Source organism: Salmo trutta, chromosome 2, assembly GCF_901001165.1.
Source record: "Salmo trutta chromosome 2, fSalTru1.1, whole genome shotgun sequence".
Taxonomy (NCBI): Eukaryota; Metazoa; Chordata; class Actinopteri; order Salmoniformes; family Salmonidae; genus Salmo; species Salmo trutta.
In genome coordinates, this window is record NC_042958.1 from 24,592,832 (window position 1) to 24,618,638 (window position 25,807).

Below are 25,807 nucleotides of genomic sequence, written 5' to 3' on the forward strand. Positions count from 1 at the left end.
TGGTTCCTGAGTTATTTAAGCAATTAACATTCCATCATTCTTGTATAAAAATGCTGGGCAGGCTATTATTTTGGCTACCATGGCTATGCCCCCATAGGATGACAATTCCCCCATCTACAGGGCGCGAGTGGTCACTGAATGGTTTGACGAGCATGAAAACGATGAAAGCCAAACGCCAAGGCGGTCTCAGTCACCAGATGTCAACCCAATTGAACACTTATGGTAGATTCTGGAGCGGCGCCTGAGACAGGTTTTTTCCACCACCATCAACAAAACACCAAATGATGTAATTTCTCTTGGAACAATGGTGTCACATCCCTTCAATAGAGTTCCAGACACTGTAGAATATAAACTCAAAATAAGAAACATCCGTTTCTCAGGACCCTGTCTTCCAAAGATCATTCGTAAAACTCCAAATAACTTCACAGATCTTCATTGTAAAGGGTTTAAACACTGTTTCCCATGCTTGTTCAATGAACAATAAACAATTAATGAACATGCACCTGTGGAACGGTCGTTAAGACACTAACAGCTTACAGACGGTAGGCAATTAAGGTCACAGTTATGAGAATTTAGGACACTAAAGAGGCCTTCCTACTGACTCTGAAAAACAGCAAAAGAAAGATGCCCAGGGCCCCTGCTCATCTGCGTGAACGTGCCTTAGGCATGCTGCAAGGAGGCATGAGGACTGCAGATGTGGCCAGGGCAATAAATTGCAATGTCCGTACTGTGAGACACCTAAGACAGCGCTACAGGGAGACAGGACGGACTGCTGATCATCCTCGCAGTGGCAGACCACGTGTAAAAACACCTGCACAGGATCGGTACATTCGAACATCACACCTGCAGGACAGGTACAGGATGGCAACAACAACTGTCCGAGTTACACCAGGAACGCCCAATTCCTCCATCAGTGCTCAGACTGTCCGCAATAGGCTGAGAGAGGCTGGACTGAGGGCTTGCAGGCCTGTTGTAAGGCAGGTCCTCACCAGACATCACCAGCAACAACGTCGCCTATGAGCACAAACCAACCGTCACTGGACCAGACAGGACTGGCAAAAAGTGCTCTTCACTGACGAGTCACGGTATTGTCTCACCAGGGGTGATGGTCGGATTCGCGTTTATCGTCAAAGGAATGAGCGTTACACCGAGGCCTGTACTCTGGAGCGGGATCGATTTGGAGGTGGGGGGTCCATCATGGTCTGGGGCGGTGTGTCACAGCATCATCGAACTGAGCTTGTTGTCATTGCTGGCAATCTCAACACTGTGCGTTACAGGGAAGACATCCTCCTCCCTCATGTGGTACCCTTCCTGCAGGCTCATCCTGACATGACCCTCCAGCATGACAATGCCACCAGCCATACTGCTCATTCTGTGTGTGATTTCCTGCAAGACAGGAATGTCAGTGTTCTGCCATGGCCAGCGAAGAGTCCGAATGTCTCAGTTGTTGAATCTTGTTATGTTCACACAAATATTTACACATGTTAAGTTCGCTGAAAATAAACGCAGTTGACAGTGAGAGGACATTTCTCTTTTTGCCGAGTTTATGTCAAGGTGCACAAGGTAGCCTAGTGGTTAGAGCGTTGGGCCAGTAATTGAAAGGTTGCTGGATTGAATCCCGAGCTGACAAGGTAAAAATCTGTCGTTTTGCCCCTGAACAAGGCTGTTCCCCGGTAGGCCGTCATTGTAAATAAGTATTTGTTCTTAACTGACTTGCCTAGTTAAATAAAGGTTACATTAAAAAAAGCTGTTCTGGCTCGTGGTTAAGACACTATGTTGGTGTTTCCTTTATTTTGGCATCTACCTGTACATACATACTGTACATACATACACTTTGCTTCTGTATTCAGATGACAAAAGAGACAGGAGTGGATATAACAGGCACACCTAGATTAAATCTGTATCTAAACACACAAATGCCAGGGATACATAATACTTTACCTTGTTCTCCGAAATGTGTGTTAACTTGCAAAATAATAAAGTTGATTAAAATCTTCATAAACAAAATCACAGGAACAATCATGTGCTCAAAGAAATAATGCAGTCTTACAAATGACAGAGGAACACTGCTAACCAAATATTCTGTATTCAGTAGGGCGTACATCAATGACCTGATTAAATCAATGAAAAAGCATAGCATATTACCATGCAAATGCCAGAAAACACAATTTCATCAGCATCATCATCATCTATGCAAATACAGCATTATATTCAATATGGCGTCCAATCTGAGGTTGATACTCACATGATTGATGTAGATGCTCTTCCGTTTTTCTCTCACTGCAAATTGAGAGCGAGAGAGATGAAATCAGTGACAGCATGGTAACAGTCAATGATTAGGCACACAAGATAGAGCAGAGTTCATCCCCTGGAGTTGAAACACACGCTGATAGGGGTCAAGGCAGGTTGCAGTACACAGCCATTACTGACAGGGGGCAGTCAATCCCAAGGCTGTCCTGCACCATACAGAGCTGGGAGTGCAGTATGGTCAAAGGCACATTAAGGAAGAGTGACTATATGGATTGGCCATTTTTCAATATCAGCTTTGTGGGAACTTAATAAAACATATTGCTCAAAGTGCTGTTCAAGCAAACAATCGCTACAACTTAACATTTCCTTCAAATTACACTTCTACTAATTGCTGACATAGATGAATGGCTGTGGGATAATACAAATGCTTTTCATTCCTCAAAGGCCTTAAATTAACATCATGTTTAGCACTCTGAACTGTGTGAAAGCAGAAAGCAAAGCAATTGAGTTAATTGCTTAATTAATCCTTTCATGCGTTTGCCCCTAAAACAATCTCTTGGGATTACATCAAATCTAAACGCTTCATTCACACAAATATTGTCACGTCTATAACTATAGCTCCACTTCGCTATCTGGCTTTATTTCAATCATGTCATTGTATTCATGTGGTGAATACAGGGCATTCGTACTGTTTATCAGTAGTCTAATGATTCCTCATTGGGCCTTGCTGCGATGGATGGGTTCACTCCAAGTATGGAAGCCGCTCTGATTGGGTGACGGAGATCCAGTGTGTGTGTGCGCGCGTTTGTGTGTGTGAGTGACGTAGCGACATAGAAGGAGCGCTGCATGGCCAAGCAGCAGGGCAGGATGAGATATACAACGCTGACATAGTGAAGCTCTGGCACCTTGCTACACAATCAGCACACACACACACACACACACACACACACACACACACACACCTAAAACCTGTGAGGAATCATGGCTGTGCACATTGTAAAATAAAGCGTGGAAGCGAGCATTTACATCATAAGGCTTCACACATTTTTACATGTTCAAATATTGATCTAGCTGGGAGAAAGAACTCTGACTGTTCTTCTTAAAGGCACAGAGGGCTGGGTGTGTGCATGTGTGCGAGAGTGTCTCATCAGTACATACCAGTTTGAGCAGAAGTGGCTAGGTTTGTACAGATAACACGCATCATGCAGGAGGTAAAGCTTACATCTGAGCACAGCTTACAATAATCCACAAAATATGAACACATATACTGTATATACACACACAGAAATCTGCTGCAAAGACAGATGGCGGTGTTCCGTCAGAAGCACACAGCTTGAGACTACAGAGCAGGGCTATAACCCAAAACACAAGCCAAACACACACCCATCACACCAGCCTATACCAAACCTACTTACCTTTCTTATTGAGAACAGGAACTGAAAAAGACAAAGTTGAAGAGGTCTCTACATATATCTATCTAGGGACAAGTAACAAATACAGTTGGATTCCTGTCTTTTATCTTTCTCATATTGCATCAATGAGCCTGCATCCCAAACTGCACCCCATTTCCTACATAGTGTACAGTTAAAGGAATAGGAACCCATTTGGGACACAGCCATCGATAACTAGGACGGCAGAGCGTTACATAACTAAGAAAGCGCCTCACAAACGGATAATTATCTACAGCGCTTAAAGCAATACTTAATTACAACATCCACCTGCGGTCGGCTACACGTGAGCTGTGTGCTAAATCATCCATGCTGCAAGGCATGAGATTAGAAATGAGAAATTCATTTGATTAAACCATTATTATATAGTTTGAACACTATCTGCATCTGTGGCTTCAATTCATTCCTGCAGACGTTGTCTTCACACACTGTAAAATTGATTCGCTTAGAAAATAAGTGTTTTTATGAAAAAGGCTTCATAGTGCCACAGATGACATCCACGACTCAGCGTAGTGGAGAAGTTAGTGGAGAGAGAGAGAGAGAGAGAGAGAGAGAGAGAGAGAGAGAGAGAGAGAGAGAGAGAGAGACAGAGAGACAGAGAGACAGAGAGACAGAGAGACAGAGAGACAGAGAGACAGAGAGAGAGAGAGAGAGAGAGAGAGAGAGAGAGAGAGAGAGAGAGAAAAGGAGGGCGAGAGAGAGAGAGAAAAGGAGGGCGAGAGAGAAATGAAAAGAGAGCCAGAGATTGAAAAGGAGAGAGCGGTGAGAGAGAGAGAGAGAGAGAGAGTGCAATGTACTAGAGAGAGAGGAGAGATTGAAAATGAAAGAGTGAGAGGAGGGGACACTCACCATCTGTCTGGGATTTGCTGAGGAATATGGTGCTGGCTCTGGGATGGTCTGAAGGGTTGTACTCCATGTTCAGATCTGAAGGAAACAGAAACAGCCATCAGCTCCGGAGCATACTGCTCAATGTACTGTATACTCTGCTGGTTGTATATGGATTCAGAGTTAGAACACAATGAACCCAGCCAGGTATAGACCTGTTTTATAGAGCTGGATGACTGAACAACACACATGCTGATGAGAAAGAGGCGTCGCACACGGATAGCCATTTGTTGAACAGATGAGAAAAATGTGATCACGCGTACAGAAGGACTGCCTTGAATACAAGTATTGAATACTGACTGTCTGGGGATACCAGTACTGTAGGATTTGTCCCAAATGGGACCCTATTCCCTATATAATGTACTACTTTTGACCAGAGCCCTATGGGCCCTGATGAAAGAATAGGGTGCCAAATGGGACGCAAATACATTCTGTCTGAAAGGTCCATTTCAGGGGAGCATGCAGTTAAACATAGCAACCACCAAGTGGCGTAACGCTGAGGAACAGTGGTTTGGCTGGAGATTGAGGCAGACTGGTACGGCAATGAAAACGTCTTATTTGATCAATTGCCTGTTTTTATGTGATGCTTTTTACACACTGGGTGATAACAGGTCCATCAGCATAAATGACGGAATATTGTGGAAGTTACCATGGCGCCAGGCAATAAAAATTAACATATTAGTTAAACTGCAAAAATATGTTGATGTTACCTAGATATCTCTTACCATAAGAATGCATTGATTTGATATCTTACCAAGACACATTATCTTAGTGCACTGGCAGATAATTGTATTACTTTAACTGTCTCGGGCTTGACATCCACTACCCAGCCCCCCTGTCTCTGGCTCTGGGCCAGGATCCCACCCAGGGGACCGCTGTCAGTCCTGACATCCACTACCCAGCCCCCCTGTCTCTGGCCCTAGTCCAGGCCCTGGGTCCTGACCCTGTCAGCAGCCACAGGGATCCAAGCATAATGTCATCCTGGCAGGAAAGGCCAGATAGGGGCTACACCCAGCCATACCACCAGCTGCAGCAGAGAGGAGAGGAGAGCCACTGCCCGAAGAACAGCTCCTCAACAGAGGTGATAGATGAGAGGAGAGAGTGAGTGGGAAAGAGGAGTGGAAGACAGGGTTCAAGCGCCCGCCTACAGACCCAAAGCCTTAGAAATATGAGTCATCGTAGGTTGAGATGTCCTGCTTTCTTTCTTCAGCCCTGGTATAATACTACTGTCTTACCAGAGCACACATACATCAGATGGCGCTCTATGCCGGTCTTAACAGAGTGGGAGTTGTGACTTGATATGGATATGAGCTATTGCTACAAATTAACTGACGGAACACATGATAGTGTTATGAGACCTAGTTTAGCTGGGGAAAATAACGACTCCTATATGAGGTCATCTGAGTGGAGCAGCTACCATTATGCTCCAACTCTTTTGAACTGCAGTCTTTTGTGTGTGAGAGGCACTTAAAGCTCAAAGGAGATACAGCTAGCTCCCTCCACACACTCCAGTGACCTACGTACGGCGCAGGCAGCACTTCAAGGAGGAGGAGAACTAGGTGATGAATAAAAGATGGGTTAGTTTATCAACGGTATGGGAAGGAGCCAGAAGACGCGAGAGACGAAAACAAGGCTTATTAGTCCAATGTGTACTGTAACAGTCTGATCGGTATTTCAGAACTCTACTCAATGAAAAGTTAGTGTTAAATACAGGCACACACGAATGAGCAGGCACACACACACACAATATGGTTGTCTCGGTACCCTTTGATTTAGGGTTTTCTTTGGAGTGGCCCTCTTCCTCTCAGCCTGTACAGTGGTGCACGTGCACACACACACACACACAGTCCACCCTTCTAACTTCCTGTGTTTCAGGAAACTGGTCAGGAAGTCACACCGGGGTCTGCTACACAAAACTAACCAGCTCTATTGTTTTAGAGTTATGACAAAAGGGGGAGTTGTCTTGCACTACCGAAATGAGGTAAATCAATGAGTATGTTTACATGCACACTAATAATTCGATATTAAACTGATTATGGCAGTAGGCCGAGTATGGCATTAGTCATGCAAACACCTTACTCTGCTGATCTTAATTGGTACGGTCATAATCGAAGTAAGCATACGGCGATTAAAAAACTGCATCTTTCAAATGATTAGGACATGTAAAGACCTTAATCGGAGTTCCAGCAGTGTATTTGATCTGTGCATGTACTAACACCAGCCAAGCAAGCCTCCCTCTTTAGCACCAGCGAAGTGAGTTCGGAACAACTGAAAGTATGCATCTTTGAAGATATTTTCACATAAAAACTTTATATACAGTGCATCCGGAAAGCATTCAGACTCCTTAAATTTTTTCACGTTTTGTTACATTACAGCCTTATTCTAAAATGTATAAAATATTTTTTTATCAATCTACACACAATACCCCATAATGATGAAGCAAAAGTTTTTTTAACATTTATTTGCAAATTTTATAAATATTTTTTTAAATCCCATTTATATATTCAGACCCTTTACTCAGTACTTTGTTGAAGCACCTTTGGCAGCGATTACAGCCTCGAGTCTTCTTGGATTTGATGCTACAAGCTTGGCGCACCTGTATTTGGGGAGTTTCTCCCATTCTTCTCTGCAGATCCTCTCAAGCTCTGTCAGGTTGGACGGGGAGTGTCGCTGCACAGCTATATTCAGGTCTCTCTAGAGATGTTCCATCAGGTTCAAGTCCAGGCTCTGACTGGACCACTCAAGGACATTCAGAGACTTGTCCTGAAGCCACTCCTGTGTTGTCTTGGCTGTGTGCTTAAGATTGTTGTTCTGTAGGAAGGTTAACCGTCGCCCCCGTCTAAGATCCTGAGCGCTCTGGAGCAGGTTTTCATCAAAGATCTCTCTGTACTTTGCTCCGTTCATCTTTCCCTCAATCCTGACTAGTCTCCCAGTCCCAGCCCTGAAAAATCCCCACAGCATGATGCTGCCACCACCATACTTCACCGTAGAGATGGTGCCATATTTCCTCCAGATGTGACACTTGGCATTCAGGCCAAAGAGTTAAATCTTTGGTTCATCAGACCAGAGAATTTTTTTCTCATGGTCTGAGCCCTTTAGCTTCCTTTTGGCAAACTCCAAGCGGGCTGTCATGTGCCTTTTACTGAGGAGTGGCATCAGTCTGGCCTCTCTAACACAAAGGCCTGATTGGTGGAGTGCTGTAGAGATGGTTGTCCTTCTGGAAGGTTCTCCCATCTCCACAGTGGAACTGGAGCTCTGTCAGAGTGCCCATTGGGTTCTTGGTCACCTCCGTGACCAAGGCCCTTCTCCCCCGATTGCTCAGTTTGGCCGGGCGGCAAGCTATAGGAAGAGTCTTGGTGGTTCCAAACTTCTTCCTTTTAAGAATAATGGAGGCCACTGTGTTCTTGAGGACCTTCAATGCTGCAGAAATATTTTGCTACCCTTCCCCAGATCTTTGCCTTGACGCAATCCTGTCTCGGAGCTCTACAGACAATTGGTTCAACCTCATGGCTTGGTTTTTCTCTGACATGCACTGTCAACTGTGGGACCTTATATAGACAGGTGTGTGCCTTTCCAAATAATGTCCAATCAATTGAATTTACCACAATCAAGTTGTAGAAACATCAAGGATTATCAATGATAACAAGATGCACCTGAGCTCAATTTCAAGTCTCATAGCAAAGGGTTTGAATACTTATGTAAATAAGATATTTTGGTTTTTAATTTGTTATAAATTTGCAAACATTTCTAAAAACCTGTTTTTGCTTTGTCATTATGGGGTATTGTGTGTAGATTGATGAGGATTTTGTTTTATTTAATCCATTTTAAAATAAGGCAGTAATGTAACAAAATGTGGAAAAAGTCAAGGGGTCGAAATACTTTCCGAATGCACTGTATGTCTGAACTCGGAATCAAATAGGCTTCCCAAAAATAACATGGTCGCAGTGGTAGAACTCTTATTTTGATTTGAGATTTTCTGCATTTATCAAAGTCCCATCGGGTAGCCCGATTTCAGATGTGGACATGTAAACAGGATTATTATAGAAATCGTTCTTCTTTCAAAGCATGAAAGGTCTTAATCAAATTATCATATTAAATCTGTCTATCCACAATAATTGTATTTTGTATGCAAATAATCATACTCAGTGAGACTGTATTGTACACGCACACACCCTGTATTCCCATAATCCTACCGTCAGTCCTACTTCTGTGCAGCTCAACTTCCATCCACTTCCGCTGCCAACAAACGTTTGTTCAAATGAATCAAGCATCCATAAAACACATTGGATTTACGGGCCATTTCTCAGTGAGCCAAGGGTCTTATTGGGCACCGGTGTTGAGAGAATGACAACATCAAAACGCCACTTAATACTCTCTCACAACGATCACAGGGTGCTTGGCCAAGCTGATAAATCAATGAGGTACATCAGTGTCCCTGCTGCTGCTCCTTGTCTGAGCCGTCCTATACATTACGCCCAACAGATGCAGACTTACATGGACAGTGGCCACAGCTCCTGTTCGCTGTCCCTCCATCATCACCGAGGGCAGTGTGGGTTGGCAGGCTACCTGGCAGGCTGCCTGGCAGGCTGCCTGGCAGGCTGGTCCTGTCCTGGCACTGTAGCACATTGGACCAGCTAGGCCCAGGTCTGGCAGTCCGTCATTACAAGTCACCAGACAGACAGTACAAAGAGCAGAGAACCCAATGATTCATCCAGAACTTACTACAGAGACACCAGCCAGGAGAGACCAGATGGCTGCGCCACCTCCATGGCATCTCTGACTGACTGACTGTGTGTCAGAGATCCTGTTATTCACAAATGATAGGATCTCTGTTATCTTGGTAGAGAGCGTAGTCTTCTTTCATGTAACACTTGGTCCTGAGCTTGACTAACCCTATACTCATGCCTCCTTTCCTTAGTTAGCAAATGAAACTAGTCTTTATAATCTGCAATCTGGAAGGAAAGGAGACAAGGAGAGGGCACAAGGAGAGCAGTACACAAATCAAGATAGATGTAATGTGAGCTTGCTTTTGTATGTATGCTACTGCACATGTTGTATATGCTTCTGTGTATGGTGTGTTTTACAGTAAACTTTATGTGACGTGTATGTTTTTATTGATTCCATGGAACGCAGGACTCCCTGGAACACAGTGGTAATTCTTACGGAGTGGACTATCCTATCTAAATAAAGATAATTCAATTACATGAATGTTATCCAGGATTAGCATGACGCCACCTTTCAGTGTGGAGAGACAGGCACAAAGACAAGGACATAGAGTCACAAGGTTGACTCCACTCAACCCGATAATTCGAACGGATCCCTTCAAGCATGTCTTCCTCATAGCTGCAGGACGTGCCTGACAACGTGCCTGACAAGGTGTACCAGAGCATTACAGATGACCAGGGTCACAAATGGCATATGTCCTGTTCAAAAGAAGTGCATTTTAAAGGCCCAGTGCAGTCAAAAACTTGATTTCCCCGTATTTTATATATTCACCATGCCCCTCCACTAAAATCTCATCCGTCTCTTCTCCAAGTTGAAATAGCCACTTTAGAGCAGCTTAGCACTGTGAACTGATGGAGGCTCTCTCACTCTCATCAGGCCCATGGGAGCTTCCTCACTGGAGTGGTGAACTGGTTGATAAAATATGTTCTATTTCTCCTGAGCCTGGTGGTGGTGGTAGCATTGGAAAAGGAGTAAGGGACTTGTGTGATAGAGTCAGAGAGCCTGGGGTTAAGCTGGTATTTCTGAAGATAATTCACCCTAAAGGGGTAGAGCATTTCTGAGGCTAGAACCTAACCCGACACAGCTGGCTAAATGGCCTGGGCAAATAGTCAGGACTGTGTTATCCCCACTGGCTTTTCAAACCCAAAATGTGATTCCTTACTTGTGAATGATCCTATAACAGCAGTAACAGGTTACCTGTGAATGTTACACAAGAAGTCTCCTTTACCCTGAGCATGACACTAGCAATAACAGTATGTGTGATGGTAGTGTATGACCAGTTCAGTGAGACCCAGTAGCTCAGCAGTCAGTGGTAATCCTGGTTGATATACAGCCAGATCACCCGTGATACAAGTCAGTATTCGACGTCCATCTATGTCTGAGGACGTCAGGAGATTACATGGAAACCGGCTACTAGGGGTTACAGTGAGAGCAGTAAGCATCTGCATCGGATTCCCAAGGTTGGAAGTTCAAATACAGCAATAGGAAGTTGTTTTTCAATTTTTGTTTTAAGCCTATCCCAAACCTTAACCATTCCGAGTTAATGCCTAAACTTAACCTTCAAAATGTAGAAATGTGTACAGTGTGTATCACTGTGCTGAAATGTGTCATAAGAAACTGCTGCTGAGTAGAACACACACACACACACCCACACACACAGTTATCCTTCCGAGAGGAAAAGCAAACAAAGAAAGAAAGAACATTTAGTCAAGTGATTTAGACAAAAGGAGATGTCTCCTGACTCTCTTTTCCATGACTTCATCAGTCTGCTGTGACTGTCTCAAATCTCTGGTTGCATCTCTTATACTAATGGCTGAGTGTGTGTGGACCCCTGTGATGGTGATTTAATCTCCAGGACTCTACATTCATGCTTGTCCGGGACAAGAAAAATAATAGTCTGACAAGAAGAATATACACTCACCGGCCACCCTGTTCATGAAAATGGATCACTCCTACAGACAGTGAGTCACGTGGCTTGCTATATAAAGCAGGCAGACAGGCATCGAGGCATTCAGTTACTGTTTGATTCAATTTTAAAAATGGGAAAAACAAGTGACCTAAGCGACTTTGAGCGTGGTATGATCATCGGTGCCAGGCATGCCAGATCCAGTATATCAGAAACGGCTTCCCTCCAGGGCATTTAATGCGCGACAGTGTCTAGTGTTTCCCGAGAATGAGGCGACAAACAAAAATCATCCAGTCAGCGACAGTCCTGTGGGGGAAAACAGCTTGTTGATGAGAGAGGTCGAAAAAGAATGGGTGGCCACAAACAGACAAATAACAGCGCAGTACAACAGTGGTGTACAGAACCGCATCTCGGTGTGCACAACTCATTGATCCTTGTCACGGATGGGCTATTATAGCAGACGACCACACCGGATTCGACTCCTATCAGATAAAGACAAGAAGAAGTGGCCCCAGTGGAAATGCGAACAACACTGGACAATTGAGGAGTGGAAAAACATGGTCCGATGAATCCCAGTTCCTGTTGCGTCATGCTGATGGCAGAGTCAGGATCTGGCGTAAGCGGCATGAGTCCATGGACCCATCCTGCCTGGTGTCAACAGTACAGGCTGGTGGTGGTGGTCTAACGCCGTCCAAATATGCAGCAACTGCTTGATGCTATCGCATCAGCACGGACCAACATCCATGTGGAACATTTGCGTCTTGTAGAATCAATGTCCTGAAGAATTCAGGCTGTTCTGGAGGCAAAGGGGGGTCCGACCCGTACTAGATGGGTGTACCTAATAAACTGAGTGTGAGTGTCGATTTGAGTCGTGTGAATGGACAATAAAGAAAAAAAAGAATATCAAACAATTACTTTGATCAGAATTGGATCAGTGTCCTCTGGATGTGACGTATTGCTGTTTTCCTAATTTCTGCAGAGCATATCAGAGTAGGATTGTATTGCATTGACAGGCAGAGCAGTCTCAATCATCCCCAGTTGTGAAGCACTATTCAAAAAGAGCAGATCCGCGTGTACACATTTGTTGATATTCCTTGCTACTTAGTGCCTTACTTGCAGTTAGAGCATATTGTTTATCAGCACAGGCTTCGTACAGTGATGAAAATCCTGGAAAAGTTATGATGTATGCATCAGCTGCATGTGTTCCAGTGCAAGTGGGCCAGAGGAGAGAGAGACTTTACAGCAGGTAGGCCTATAAAATAATGACAACAGGCTAACTAGATCGCCAATTCAACATATATTGTGTAGCCTAGCTAGCTCTCTCAGTAGTTAACTATTTAGCTATTATCATGTCCTTAAAACTTTCCACCGGCATAACTGCAAAATGGCAACCATCGATGAACAGGTGCATTGATAAACCAATGTTTACTCTGGTTGTAAATCAGTCTCTCCAGCACCCAATATTCTGAGTCTGAGAAATAAATCTGACACCGTTGGAAAGCTGGGATTCCCCTCTTGGTCATGTCATTCTGACAACTTTAAAATATATTCTTAGAATAGCCTAATTGAGGAATATCTCCCATGCTGTCAATAGATCTCCCCTGAAACCTGAATATTTTTGCTTTAAAATGTTATAGATAAACATGTCTTAGTTACCTTGCTTTGAAGTAGCTAAAATAGCCATTTGATACCTGATTCATTGAATGTAATTGTAATTTTGCTATATTTTATAGCATATGAAGGGTGGCCGACAAACCTCATGTAAAACACATTTACTTGTAGAACAGTGCAGATGCAAAGTTTGATACAATAATTACAGTTTGTGCCGTTTGTGCCGTCATTTGTTACCAAACTTTGCATCTGCACTGTTCTTCAAGTAAATGTGTTTTTTTAAATGTTGTATAATTTGTTAAAAGTTGTCCTTGTCCTTGAGATGGCTGGTTTGTTAAACTTTGCGATTTTAGTTTTTTGTTTGACATACATTCTATTGTGAAAAATATGAGTCTCAACATGATTCTGTTATCGTGGAATTGCGCATATGGCAAGGCACCAAGGTACGGTATTATTTACTGCCATGTTTCGCAGAAGAACAATAGTGTTCTGTCATGGAGAATTACATGGTTTATGGCACTGTTCCAGCCAGAGATCAGTGGAGGGGGAGAGAGGGAGGGGGAGGAGAGGAGGGGAGGAGGGAACAACAGAGCGGTACGCAACAAAGTAGGAGGATCAAGGAGTTAGCCAGCTAAATATTCTGAAATAGCTTTATGGTTATGACAGTTGTGGTTGAAATGAGCATTATCTAACTGACTCAACAACCAAAGACACACATGTTAAGCTTTCTTAATGAATGAGAAAATCAACAGTTATGTCATTTCCAACCCTCCATATATTTTTTTATAAATATATACAGTACCAGTCAAAAGTTTGGACACACCTACTCATTCAAGGGTTTTTCCTTTATTTTTTTATATTTTCGACATTGTAGAATAATAGTGAAGACATCACAACTATGAAATAACACATATGGAATCATGCAGTAAGCAAAAGGAATGCTTCATAAGGAATGCTTTTCCAACAGTCTTGAAGGAGTTCCCACATACGCTGAGCACTTGTTGGCTGCTTTTCCTTCACTCTGCGGTCCAACTCATCCCAAACCATCTCAATTGGGTTGAGGTCAGGTGATTGTGGAGGCCAGGTCATCTGGATGTAGCACTCCATCACTCTCCTTCTTGGTCAAATAGCCCTTACACAGCCTGGAGGTGTGTTGGGTCATTGTCCTGTTGAAAAATAAATTATAGTCCCATTAAGCACAAACTAGATGGGATGGCGGATTGCTGCAGAATGCTGTGGTAGCCATGCTGGTTAAGTGTGCCTTGAATTCTAAATGAATCACAGATAGTGTCATCAGCAAAGCAACCCACACCACCTCCTCCATGCTTCACGGTGGGAACCACACATGCGGAGATCATCCATTCACCTACTTTGCGTCTCACAAAGACACAGCGGATGGAACCAAAAATCTCAAATCTGGACTCATCAGACCAAAGGACAGATTTCCACCGGTCTAATGTCCATTGCGCGTGTTTCTTGGCCCAAGGAATTATTTTCTTCTTGTTGGTGTCCTTTAGTAGTGACTTCATCGCAGCAATTCGACTATAAAGGCCTGATTCACGCAATCTCCTCTGAACAGTTCATGTTGAGATGTGTCTGTTACTTGAACTCTGTGAAGCATTTATAACTAATGAACTTATCCTCTGCAGCAGAGGTAACTCTGGGTCTTCCTTTCCTGTGGCGGTCCTCATGAGAGCCAGTTTCATCATAGCTCTTGATGGTTTTTGCGACTGCACTTGAAGAAACTTTCAAAGTTCTTGACATTTTCCAGATTGACTGACCTTGATGTCTTAAAGTAAGGATCGTCATTTCTCTTTGCTTATTTGAACAGTTCTTGCCATAATATGGACTTGGTCTTTTACCAAATAGGGCTATCTTCTGTATACCACCCATACCTTGTCACAACACAACTGATTCGCTCAAAACGCATTGAGAAGGAAAGAAATTCCACAAATTAACTTTTAACAAGGCAACCTGTTAATTGAAATGCATTCCAGGTGACTACCTCATGAAGCTGGTTTAAACACTGAACACAGTGTAACTCCACTCATAAAGAAACATGACCCTCAGTGTTCTTGGCTAGAGAGACAAAGATAACTATGCTTAGTTTATTTCATTCATCTGGCTTTATCTTCTCTTTCATGTGGCTTTAATGTCAAGAGTGATTAAACTGTGCATTAATGTAGGTTTAAACATTTACTTTGTGATATTTGAACTTAATGAAACCTGAACTTGATGAAAGTAAACACTGACACATTGAGATTCATTAAGTCTCAGGTCAGAACAATAAACACCCTCATGAAGAAATTAATGTTTCAGTACCAAGATTTCTGTCTTTGTCTCTGTCTTTGTCTCTGTGTGTGTGTGTGTGTGTGTGAACCAAACCAACAAGGTCATAACTCAGTGTTAAAAGAGAGAGATGCTAAGTGCCCCCTATATGAATGTGCAGTGAGGAGGAAAAGCAGTGTAATGTGAAATAAAGGCCTGATAAATGGAGTCAATAAGAGCTTAACAGCCTGGGAGATGACATGGCTAACTGACCTCACACACCCCTCTGTTCCTTTACCATCTGCCTCCTGATTCAGGGAGTGTGATCACTTCTTTGTCCGGTTATCTCTCTCCGTTCTCCATCATTATCCCCGCATCACTTCAACCAGGCCATGTTTATGCCTACTTCTCTAGGCAGACTGGGGAGAGATAATGGGACTTCCTCCCACACGGTGCAGAGCACTCAGGACAACTAACAATGCCGACAACACTAAATGATCACAGTCAGGCTAAAGCGACATCAACGGTAACACTCCATCCCGCTGCATCGCCACCATGTTCCATCACAGAAACATACTGTAAGACAAATCTGCTCGCCAGCCTAACGGAATGTGTGGGTAATGCAGACAATACAACTGAAAGTAGGAGAGTAAATAGTAGTATCAGTCGATTCATTTGATATCATTCTGAGAACCTAGCATTGACTGAATATCAAATCCCCTCAGTGCATTCACCCTTATCCTGCAGTTAATACCTCCAGTGTCACAAAGATTATATGTAACACTTGTTGCTTGTTAATCTAATTCCCTTTCTATAAAGTTTTTTTTGAGAATGTGAATAGTCAGTCACTATCACCATTTACTGAAAACCAAGCCTAGATAATACAGTACATGACCAGCACAAACTTATGAAAGTGACCGGATACTTTATGTAAAAACTATTTATTCCACAAACTTCTATCTGCATTCACGAAATTCAAAATGAAGGGGTGTCATTTTTATAAAGTCCCAAATGAGATCCCAGAGGAATATGGGGGACATATAGAGAATATTCTATACAGAATATTAGTTATTTATGTAATTATTTTCCAATTTCTAAATAAAAAGGCAACGTCTCATTCTGTGTCCAACCAAAAAGTCCTTGGTATGGGGACAGAGTATCCGTGGGTGTGTTTGCTCTTCTTCAGGGGTGATCTCTCATTAAGTTGGTGCCAAGTGGATGGAGCCCCAGCAGGGGGTCAGGGAGAGGAAGGGAGACTGCTGACCTTCGCTGCAGCACCACACACAAACACAGCCAGACCTGAAGGTCAATACTCAGTGGGTCTCGTCAACAAATGGACCACTAAATCCTTATACAGGAAGCCAGCAGCCCACCTGCCAAACCCTGGTCAGTGTTTACACATGCACCCTGGCCTGGACTCTAGCCCTGATAGTGGTTAATATGGCTGGCAGGATTAACAGTGGTCACAGACAATACAGAGACCAGACAAGTGCATTGACTGTAAAAGTTGTAATATTTTAATGAATAAACATACCCATTAAGCCAACTTCTATCTTGGATTCAAAGAGAGAAAAAATATATATATTTATTTTTTTCCCCCTGCTGTTTAATGTTTCAACCAATTAATCTGAGTGTGATTGTCACGTCCTGACCCTAGTAAGATGTCATTTTCTATAGTAGAGTAGGTCAGGGCGTGACAGTTTTTTTTTGTGTTTTTCTATGTTTGTGTTCTAGGTTTTCTATTTCTATGTTGTTGTTTTTTTGGGTTGATCTCCAATTGGAGGCAGCTGGTCCTCGTTGCCTCTGATTGGAGATCATATTTAAGTAGGGGTTTTTCCTTCCTGGGTTTTTGTGGGTAGTTGTTTTCCGTTTTGTCAAAGTGTACCTTACGGAACTGTTGTCGGTCGTTTTGTTGTTTTGTTCTAGTGTCTTCATTAAAAGTCAAATATGAGCACTATACACGCTGCGCCTTGGTCTCCTTTATACGACCCGTGTTACAGAACTACCCACCATGACTGGATCAAGCGGCGTGCCCGGGCAGAAATGGACACCTGGTCACATACGGAGTGGATGGAGAGGAGGAACTGGACTTGGGGCCAGGTAATCGATAGATACCTGGGAAAAATGAGAGGCACAAGGGTAGTTTGGCTGGGCCAGGGGTGAGGCCTGAGTCAACTACCCGTGCTTTTTGTGGTGAGCATGTGCCTGCTTCTCGCACTCTCTCTCCAGTGCGCCTCCATAGCACAGTACGTCCTGTGCCTGTTCTTCGCACTCTCCCTCCAGTGCGCCTCCAGAATCCAGTACGTCCTGTGCCTGTTCTTCGCACTCTCCCTCCAGTGCGCATCCATAACCCAGTACGGCCGGTGCTTGCTTTGAGCACTCGGTCCTCAGTGCGTCTCCCCAGTCCGGTGAGGCCGGTTCCTGCTCCACGTACAAAGCCTCCAGTGATAATCGATGGTCTGACGCCTGTAGAGATGATCCATGGCACTAAGCCTCTAGTGATGATCCATGGCCCGGAGCCTGTAGGGATATTCCATGGCACGAAGCCTGAAGAGGTAATCCATGGCCCGGAAGCTGAAGAAATAATCCTTGGCAAAAAGCCTGGAGGGATTATAAATGGTCCGGAGCCTGTAGGGATAAACCATGGCACGAAGCCTGTAGGAATAATCCATGGCCCGGCACCTGTAGAGATAATTCATGGTAAGAAGCCTCCAGTGATGATCCTTGGCGCGGAACCTGTAGAGATGATCCATGGCATGGAGCCAGCAGCAACGGTCACTAGTCCGGAACCTATTATGACGCCTCCCAGCCCGGAGCCTCCAGCGACGCTCCCCAGCCCGGAGCCTCCAGCGACGCTCCCCAGCCCGGAGCCTCCAGCGACGCTCCCCAGCCCGGAGCCTCCAGCGGCGGCCTGCAGCCCGGAACCTCCAGCAATGATCTACAGTCCGGTTCCTTCGACGACGATCCACGGTCAGGTGGTAATAAAGCAGAAGGATCAGCGGGTGGAGCGGGGGGTACGCCCAGAACCGGAGCCGCCTCCTATGCTGGAGGTTAAGGTTATGTGGACTGCATTTGAGCCGCCATAGACAACTATCACCAATCACTGTCACATCCTGACCCTAGAAAGATGTCATTTTCCATAGTAGAGTAGGTCAGGGCGTGACAGCGGGGTTTTGGGTTTTTCTATGTTTGTGTTCTAGGTTTTCTATTTTTATGTTGTTGTTTTTTGGGTTGATCTCCAATTGGAGGCAGCTGGTCCTCGTTGCCTCTGATTGGAGATCATATTTAAGTAGGGGTTTTTCTTCCTGGGTTTTTGTGGGTAGTTGTTTTCCGTTTTGCGCCGCCCTATGGCACTCCCAATCACGGCCGGATGGATAAAGCCAGAACTCGAACCAGGTACTATAGTGACGCCTTAAGCACTGAGATGCAGTGCCTTAGAACGCTGTGCCACTCGGGAGCCCACTGCGCCACTGTAGATGCCATTAATGTAAATTTCACATTAATCTCAGGTGAGCTGAAATGGTACAGTAGCACAAAAGGCACTCAATACAGATTGTAAATGGAAAACATACAATAAATTGTTCAACATGATCAATACTAACTATGCATAATATTATAGTATATATGTATAGCCCAAATCATTGGCTTCCACATATTTTATGAGTAGACTTTGCTATTCTGTCTTTTTCCCCATAAATCACAGTTTATCCAATTAATCCCAGTACGCTCCTATTAATCCTGGTTTGCATTGAAACACATGGGGATAGTGTGTTAACATCCCTAATACGATCATGAGCATAAATGTTTTTGTTCAGATTTAAAGTGTAATAAATAAAAAAACACACAAAAAGTAGTTATGCATCTAGCCATGGTGCAGTTACCAAGATTAGTAACAATTAGGAACAATTAGAAACCTCTGTACTGTCTCCAAGACGTTTGGCGTGAACAAATAGTTGATGCAGAGAGAAGAGTAAGACCAGGGTTGAGGGATATCAGCGACAGAAGACCTATAAAGTGGTGGATAAAAATGCTAACAAATGGAGGGAAAAGAAGATGACTATTGGGCGACTGACTACTCATGCACTTTTGGGTGGGGGCATTGTCATATTGTTAATCCTTCATTCATCCAGGTGATTGGGTTTTTTGGTCCACCACCTGTATCTTTGTAATACAACAGTAGAGAGGGAGATTTGAAACAGTCTTCAGGCAGGCTTTATTTAGGAAGACAAGGAAGACACACTTCCTGTGAGCGTGGACAGATGGGGAGGCATTTCCTGTCTAGAGAACGGGCCATATCCTCTCCTCGCCCTGGGAAAACGCTATAGTAGTAGAGGCAACTGATAAGATCATATCACCTTACAACGCTTAATAAGGCATTCAAAAACATTCATAAGGGAAACTAGTAACTAACATACTTTATATAACCACAACATGCATAATACTAGAAGACACCTTGCCATTTATCTATCAAAACCACATCTTAACAAAAGAAACAGATTTATCTTGGAGGTAAAGAGACTGGTATGTTTTTACCCAGCTTTCCAGCTCTACAGTCACCAACTTAAAAAAAACAACAAATGTATCAAAGAGTTTCCTTAGTGTGTGGTTCTGACATGAATCACTGGTATCCCATTGTGTTACAAATACCAGGCAGTCTGGCACAGCAACAGAAAGACGAGGGAGAGAGAGGAAGGTGGAGATAAATTAGCCCAACAGTTGGAGGTCAGTGGGTATACAGCAGGGGATAGGATACAACAGATAATCATCCAGTGAGACAGAACAAGTAGAGAAGTTACCAAGTCACAAAAAAGCACACAAGACCAAACCCATTTTCTAAAAATCGGAATTACTCAATGAAAGCGCATTCAAAACCGGGCCTAAATTTCCCTGGATTCACGTAAATTCTTCCACGCTCCGCATGGCATATATCTTGTCATGCATACCAATGTGGTTAGTTAGCATTGTAGAGCCTGGTACTTTAGTGCTGAGGACGGATCGTTTAGAGGAGATGGATGGCTGCAATTAGCCGGGAGTTGAAGCAGTGCAGCCAGTGGTGACAGTGAGGTATCATGCTCCGCCAGGTTCCAGCCAACCCCAGCTCCAATGGAAGATGAGTAGCTAGAGCCCCACTAAGTACCGCTCACAGTCCCAGGAAACCATGAGGAGGAATCTGGTTAACAGTATTGGAACAGGGACAATGAGAAGACCAGCTTACACAGGCACGCACGCACACAAAATGAGTGGAGCATGTCGTACTAAATGCATGCGAGACAAATCACTTCCTCATTTCAGATAATGTTTGAACCATCGTTTCCACAGCTCGAGTTGAGTCATTCCCTCTAACAGATTTAAATTCCTTGTGGGCCAAGGTTCAAGTCAACATATTTCCACCATTAATTATAAGTCATCATCGAGGCAACAGTACTGAGATGAGCAGATCATAGGACAGGTGGGGATGTGAGTGGGTGGGAGGATGAAGGGGGTTGTAAAGATCCGGCACCCTGCCTGCCTTTGAAGCTCAGGGGACTGGGATTCAAGGACGGGGAGCAGGGGAGAGGGGGTGGTTGGTTCGCCCCCATGCTCTACAACAAGCCCAGCTGAGACCCACAGACACTCCCCTCCCGCTCCGCTCCCTGTAACTAAGCAACGGAGGCTTGAAAAGACTGGGTCTGCAGAGGCTGTCCTCATCAAAGAGAGAGACTGAGAGACAAGCAGGCAGACAGACAGAAACGGAGACAGACAGACACAGACTCTCCCAATGCTCAGCCATTTAACAAGGCCTCTCTGGGTAGCCTAACCACTGTACATCACACCATTATGCTGCCACAGGATTAACGGCTCTCAACAATGAACAGACAATGTTGACTATCACGGGACCTCCATTCACATCCACCATATTCAATTTGCAGCAGAATTGACACAATTGGAAGCTCCACTGGTTGGAGTACATTACATAGTTTATTAGACAGACAGGTCTAATCTGTCAAAGCTCATAGTGGAGGAGAGAAAACCTATCCTACCCGTGACACGGTATCATCTTGGGGTAGAGCTTGCACCACAGAGCCCCCAAAGGGCATGTTTTGCCACAGCTGCACAGGCAGGGGACAGGGATGCCTCTGTGTCAGGTCCCGGCGCACGCAACCACATACACAAACACAGGCAGGCAGGGCACTAGGATGCATCTGTGCTGTGTGAAGTCAACAAGGGTCTTGCAAGCGCTGACACATGTAAGAGAGCTGGCCAATTATCTGCCTGACTCCAGAGGGACAACAGCCTGGGAGGAATGTGTGGGTTGGACCACAGAGCCAGCTAGCAGTGTTGAAATGAACGCTGAAAAGGTCAACACAGGCTGGAGCTCAGACAAAATTAAGGGAGGGATAAGTTATATTGTTTGGCATGGTAACCGATGGTAACATCACAACAAACTATTCACTGAGTGATTTTTATCTCTTTCAAAAACCATGACAAACATTGGGCAGCAGCAGCATTTTTGGCCCTGTCTTTCCCCATCTGCAGTGTGGACTGTGCTACTGCCTATCAGTGAGGGTTGGTTGGTTGCTCTGGCCAATCTACTGCAGCCTTGGATCAGGGAGGCAATCGCCACTGCAGGAAATTATTTACACAGCTGCTCTGATAGCTCCAGCTCATATACAGGGCTGATTTACAGCATGGTCAATTAGCTCTCTAGATTAGCCTAGCTAAGCCCTACTCACCACAAGGGCCAGCATCTTAGAAGTGACTGCGGATGCACTCCTCTTTCAATGCTGCCAGCTATATACCGAGTCAATGTGCAAGGGTACGGGTTAGTTGAGGTAATGAAGGTAACGTGTACATGTAGGGGTAAAGTCATTGAAACTAAATGAGGAGGGGGTGAAAAATGGGATAAATATATATTTTTTAAACACAAGTCAAGAAATTCCCATTTTTCACCCTCTTCTCGTTCAGTTTCAATGACTTTACCCCTACCTACATGTACACGTTACCTCAATTAACTGATATATATATTAAACAGTACCAGTCAAATGTTTGGACACACCTACTCATTCAAGGGTTTTTCTTTATTTGTACTATTTTCTACATTGAAGAATAATAGTGAAGACAAAAAAACTAGGAAATAACACGTATGGAATCATGTAGTAACCAAAAAAAGTGTTAAACAAATCAAAATATATTTTATATTTCGTATTCTTCAAATAGCCAACCTTTGCCTTGATGACAGCATCAAGGCAAAGGTTGATTAACAGATGTGCCTTCTTAAAAGTTCATTTGTGGAATTTATTTCCTTCTTAATGCATTTGAGCCATTCAGTTGTGTTGCGACAAGGTATGGGTGGTATACAGAAGATAGTCCTATTAGGTAAAAGACCAAGTCCATTTATGGCAAGAACAGCTCAAATAGAAATGACAGTCCATCATTACTTAAAGACATGAAGGTCAGTCGCAAAAACCATTATGCGCTATAATGAAACTCTCATGAAGACCGCCACAGGTGGACAACTGGGTAAGATCTCTCTTTTGAAGAACATATCAAGACTGTTTCAAGGGCAGCTTTTTTCCATCTACGTAACATTGCAAAAATCAGAAACTTTCTGTCCACAAATGATGCAGAAAAATTAATCCATGCTTTTGTTACTTCTAGGTTGGACTACTGCAATGCTCTACTTTCCGGCTACCCAGATAAAGCTCTAAAACTTCAGTTAGTGCTAAATACGGCTGACTAGAACCAAAAAAATTGATCATATTACTCCAGTGCTAGCCTCCCTACACTGGCTTCCTGTTAAGGCAAGGGCTGATTACTACTAACCTACAAAGCATTACATGGGCTTGCTCCTACCCATCTTTCCGATATGGTCCTGCCGTACATACCTATACGTACGCTATGGTCACAAGATGCAGGCCTCCTAATTGTCCCTAGAATTTCTAAGCAAACGGCTGGAGGTAGGGCTTTCTCCTATAGAGCTCCATTTTTATGGAATGGTCTGCCTACCCATGTGAGAGACGCAGACTCGGTCTCAACCTTTAAGTCTTTACTGAAGACTCATCTCTTCAGTGGGTCCTATGATTGAGTGTAGTCTGGCCCAGGAGTGTGAAGGTGAACGGAAAGGCTCTGGAGCAACGAACTGCCCTGTCTCTCCAACATTTGCAACATTGTTTCAATGTTCAAATTCGATCTCTAGCTGTCCCATAGTAATGACCGTCTCGAGAGTCGGGACGAGACAGGTAGGCAGGCAATGTTTCTCAGCCAGTCAAAATCATGAATCAGCTGGCAACATTTTTATGGATATATACAAAGTGATGTCATTTAAAAAAAGGTCAAACGAAACGAAGTGAGGCTAGCTTGCAGTCTTTCCAGCTTCAGTTTGAAGTTATTGTGTTAGCTGTGTTGTTGGCTAGCTCCTCTGAACAACAGTGTCCTGACGAGTGAGAACATTTTCTATGCCAGGAGAAATCGTGCACCATTAGCTCATTTTTATGGATGCATCCAAATAAATGTCACTAGAAAACAGCTTAAACAAACGCAAATGCAGCTACTTTGCTGTTATTCTGTCTGCACTGTTTGACGTGACTGTAAATTAGCCGTAGTTGGCTAGCTAGCAAACAAGGGATAAGAACGGTGTCAGCCAGTATGGCAATGGAACATTTAGAATGAATGACTGGAAGTGCATCCATAGATACAGAACAAAAAAAAAACTGAAGGACTGGGTCGCGTCTCTGGCAACCAAACCGATAGAACGAACGACCAGCTGGCTTGGGTAGCAACCCTAGATTTGTGTCGGAACTATCTCTTGTGAACAGATGAAATAGTATGAATAAATTAATCAAAATAACGTTTTTAATGAAAATGTCAATCATTATTTGAATATGTTGGTAACCCGTTGTATAAAAGTTATAATGCCCTCGAAGCCGGCGTTTGGAGGATATATTGGCACAGTTTGCCGGCCCTCGACTTCAACTTCGTGCTAATATATCCTCCAAATACCAGCTTCTCGGGCATTATCACTTAATAAATTATATTAGTCCAGTTTAAAAATAATTATTTTGTAAAAAAAATTGTAAAGCAACAAAAAAAATATATACAAAACAAGAAATGATGCAAACAACATTGTATCTCATGAAAGAAAAGAAATAGAAATATGGTTTTAAAGCTGATCTTGTTTAAAAATAAAAAAGTAAAGTGACTATGGATTGATTTAGATATACTACAGATATTCATTGAGGAAAATATTTTTCCTCCACATTTCCCTATGAGGAATACAGCATTCAGACGAATGTAATTTAGTTAAAATCTTCAGACCGGCAATGTGCAGGGTTAATTGGTGTAATAACTAATTCAAGTACAGTCTGGTTCTCATTTGGCTTAATGAAGAGGACTTTTTACAACCTACACTTCAGAGATAATGGATACTATTCGGTAAATAAAAAGGGAAAATTATAATATTTTCAACCAGGAGCGGATAAATTGGGGCTAGAAAGAGAAAAAGCCAAATGTCTGTGGGAAATAACATAGTTAAGACAAAAGAAGATAGAGAGAGCGAGACGGCTGGATGGAGACCTGGCCAGAAGCTTTTTCATGTGGCCCCTTTCTAGTCGCGACCACATGAAAAGGCTGCTGGGAGATATTTATGCACGGCTCCAGAACACTGCCACAACTCCTACATCCCCAAACAATTGCTGCCGAGACGCACTGACAAAGCGTTTGATGCCGCTGATGGCTATTCATCCAATACTGCATTACGGCAGCTCACTTGAGTAAACAGTAACACCATAGAAGAAGAGTGGAGGACTTTACATGTGCCATCAGGGGTGGAACGCAGAGACAGTAACTGGATAAAAAAATGCAGAGTATTCAGTTTGTTTAGTCTAGCCCTAAGCACTCACTATCTCGACCAAAAAGAGACTAGACATATCATCCATTACATTTCACACTGAAGAGTAGAAAAAGCACTTATCTGAGCGTACAGCCTTACCACGTGAAAATGTACTTGCTTTCATACACAAGTACTACATCTAATTGCTGTTGAGCCAAATATCCAAACACTCACATATGGATGTTATATGCATTACAAATAGTGACGCACCGATATGACATTTTTGGGCCAATACCGATATTTTCCTTGCCCCCCCCAAAAACGATACCCAATATTTAACATTTTTGCGGCCTTTTGAGCATTCTAGTACAGTTAAATAGTTAACACACACACGGACGCAGCGGTCTAAGGCACTGCATCTCAGTGCAAGAGGTGTCACTACAGTCCCTGGTTCGAATCCAGGCTGTATTACATCCGGCCGTGATTCGGTGTCCCATAGGGCGGCGCATAAATTGACGGGGTAGGCTGTCACTGTAAATAAGAATTTGTTCTTAACTGACTTGCCTAGTTAAATAAAGGTTACACACACACACACACAAAAGTTATGGCTTTTACGTATGTCCCCATTACCGGTAAACATAATCAAAACCTATTTCTTTCACTTACTTGCTGTGCTGTTTTGTTGTTCAGTCATTTCATTCTCAACCAGGATTTCTATGGAACGCCGTTTGGGTCTTTGCTTGTCAAAAAACATACTATTTGAAACTATTTGACGTGTCAAATAAACTTGCTGACCAATCAGGACCTGAATATGACTGCACGTCACACTATAATTTTACGCGTTCATACATTTTTTTATGTAGTTATTACACATTGATTACACTATCACTTGTATTTCATATGTCA

At 43.5% G+C, this 25,807-nt stretch overlaps 1 protein-coding gene across 4 annotated transcripts in view; it reads right to left on the bottom strand.

The window, feature by feature from the left end:
- The window catches only part of ccny (cyclin Y), a 72,789-nt gene that overhangs the window by 17,684 nt on the left and 29,298 nt on the right, over positions 1-25,807 (bottom strand). Inside the window, exons 2-5 of one of the 4 annotated variants that reach the window (XM_029699230.1) lie at positions 4,548-4,622; positions 3,666-3,686; positions 2,246-2,280; positions 1,942-1,965 (exon numbers count right to left, since the gene is read on the bottom strand). In XM_029699230.1, the coding sequence (XP_029555090.1) occupies positions 1,942-1,965; positions 2,246-2,280; positions 3,666-3,686; positions 4,548-4,622 (155 nt within the window). The remainder of the gene's footprint in view (positions 1-1,941; positions 1,966-2,245; positions 2,281-3,665; positions 3,687-4,547; positions 4,623-25,807) is intronic. The other 3 variants (XM_029699248.1, XM_029699238.1, XM_029699256.1) reach the window with 3 other exon arrangements.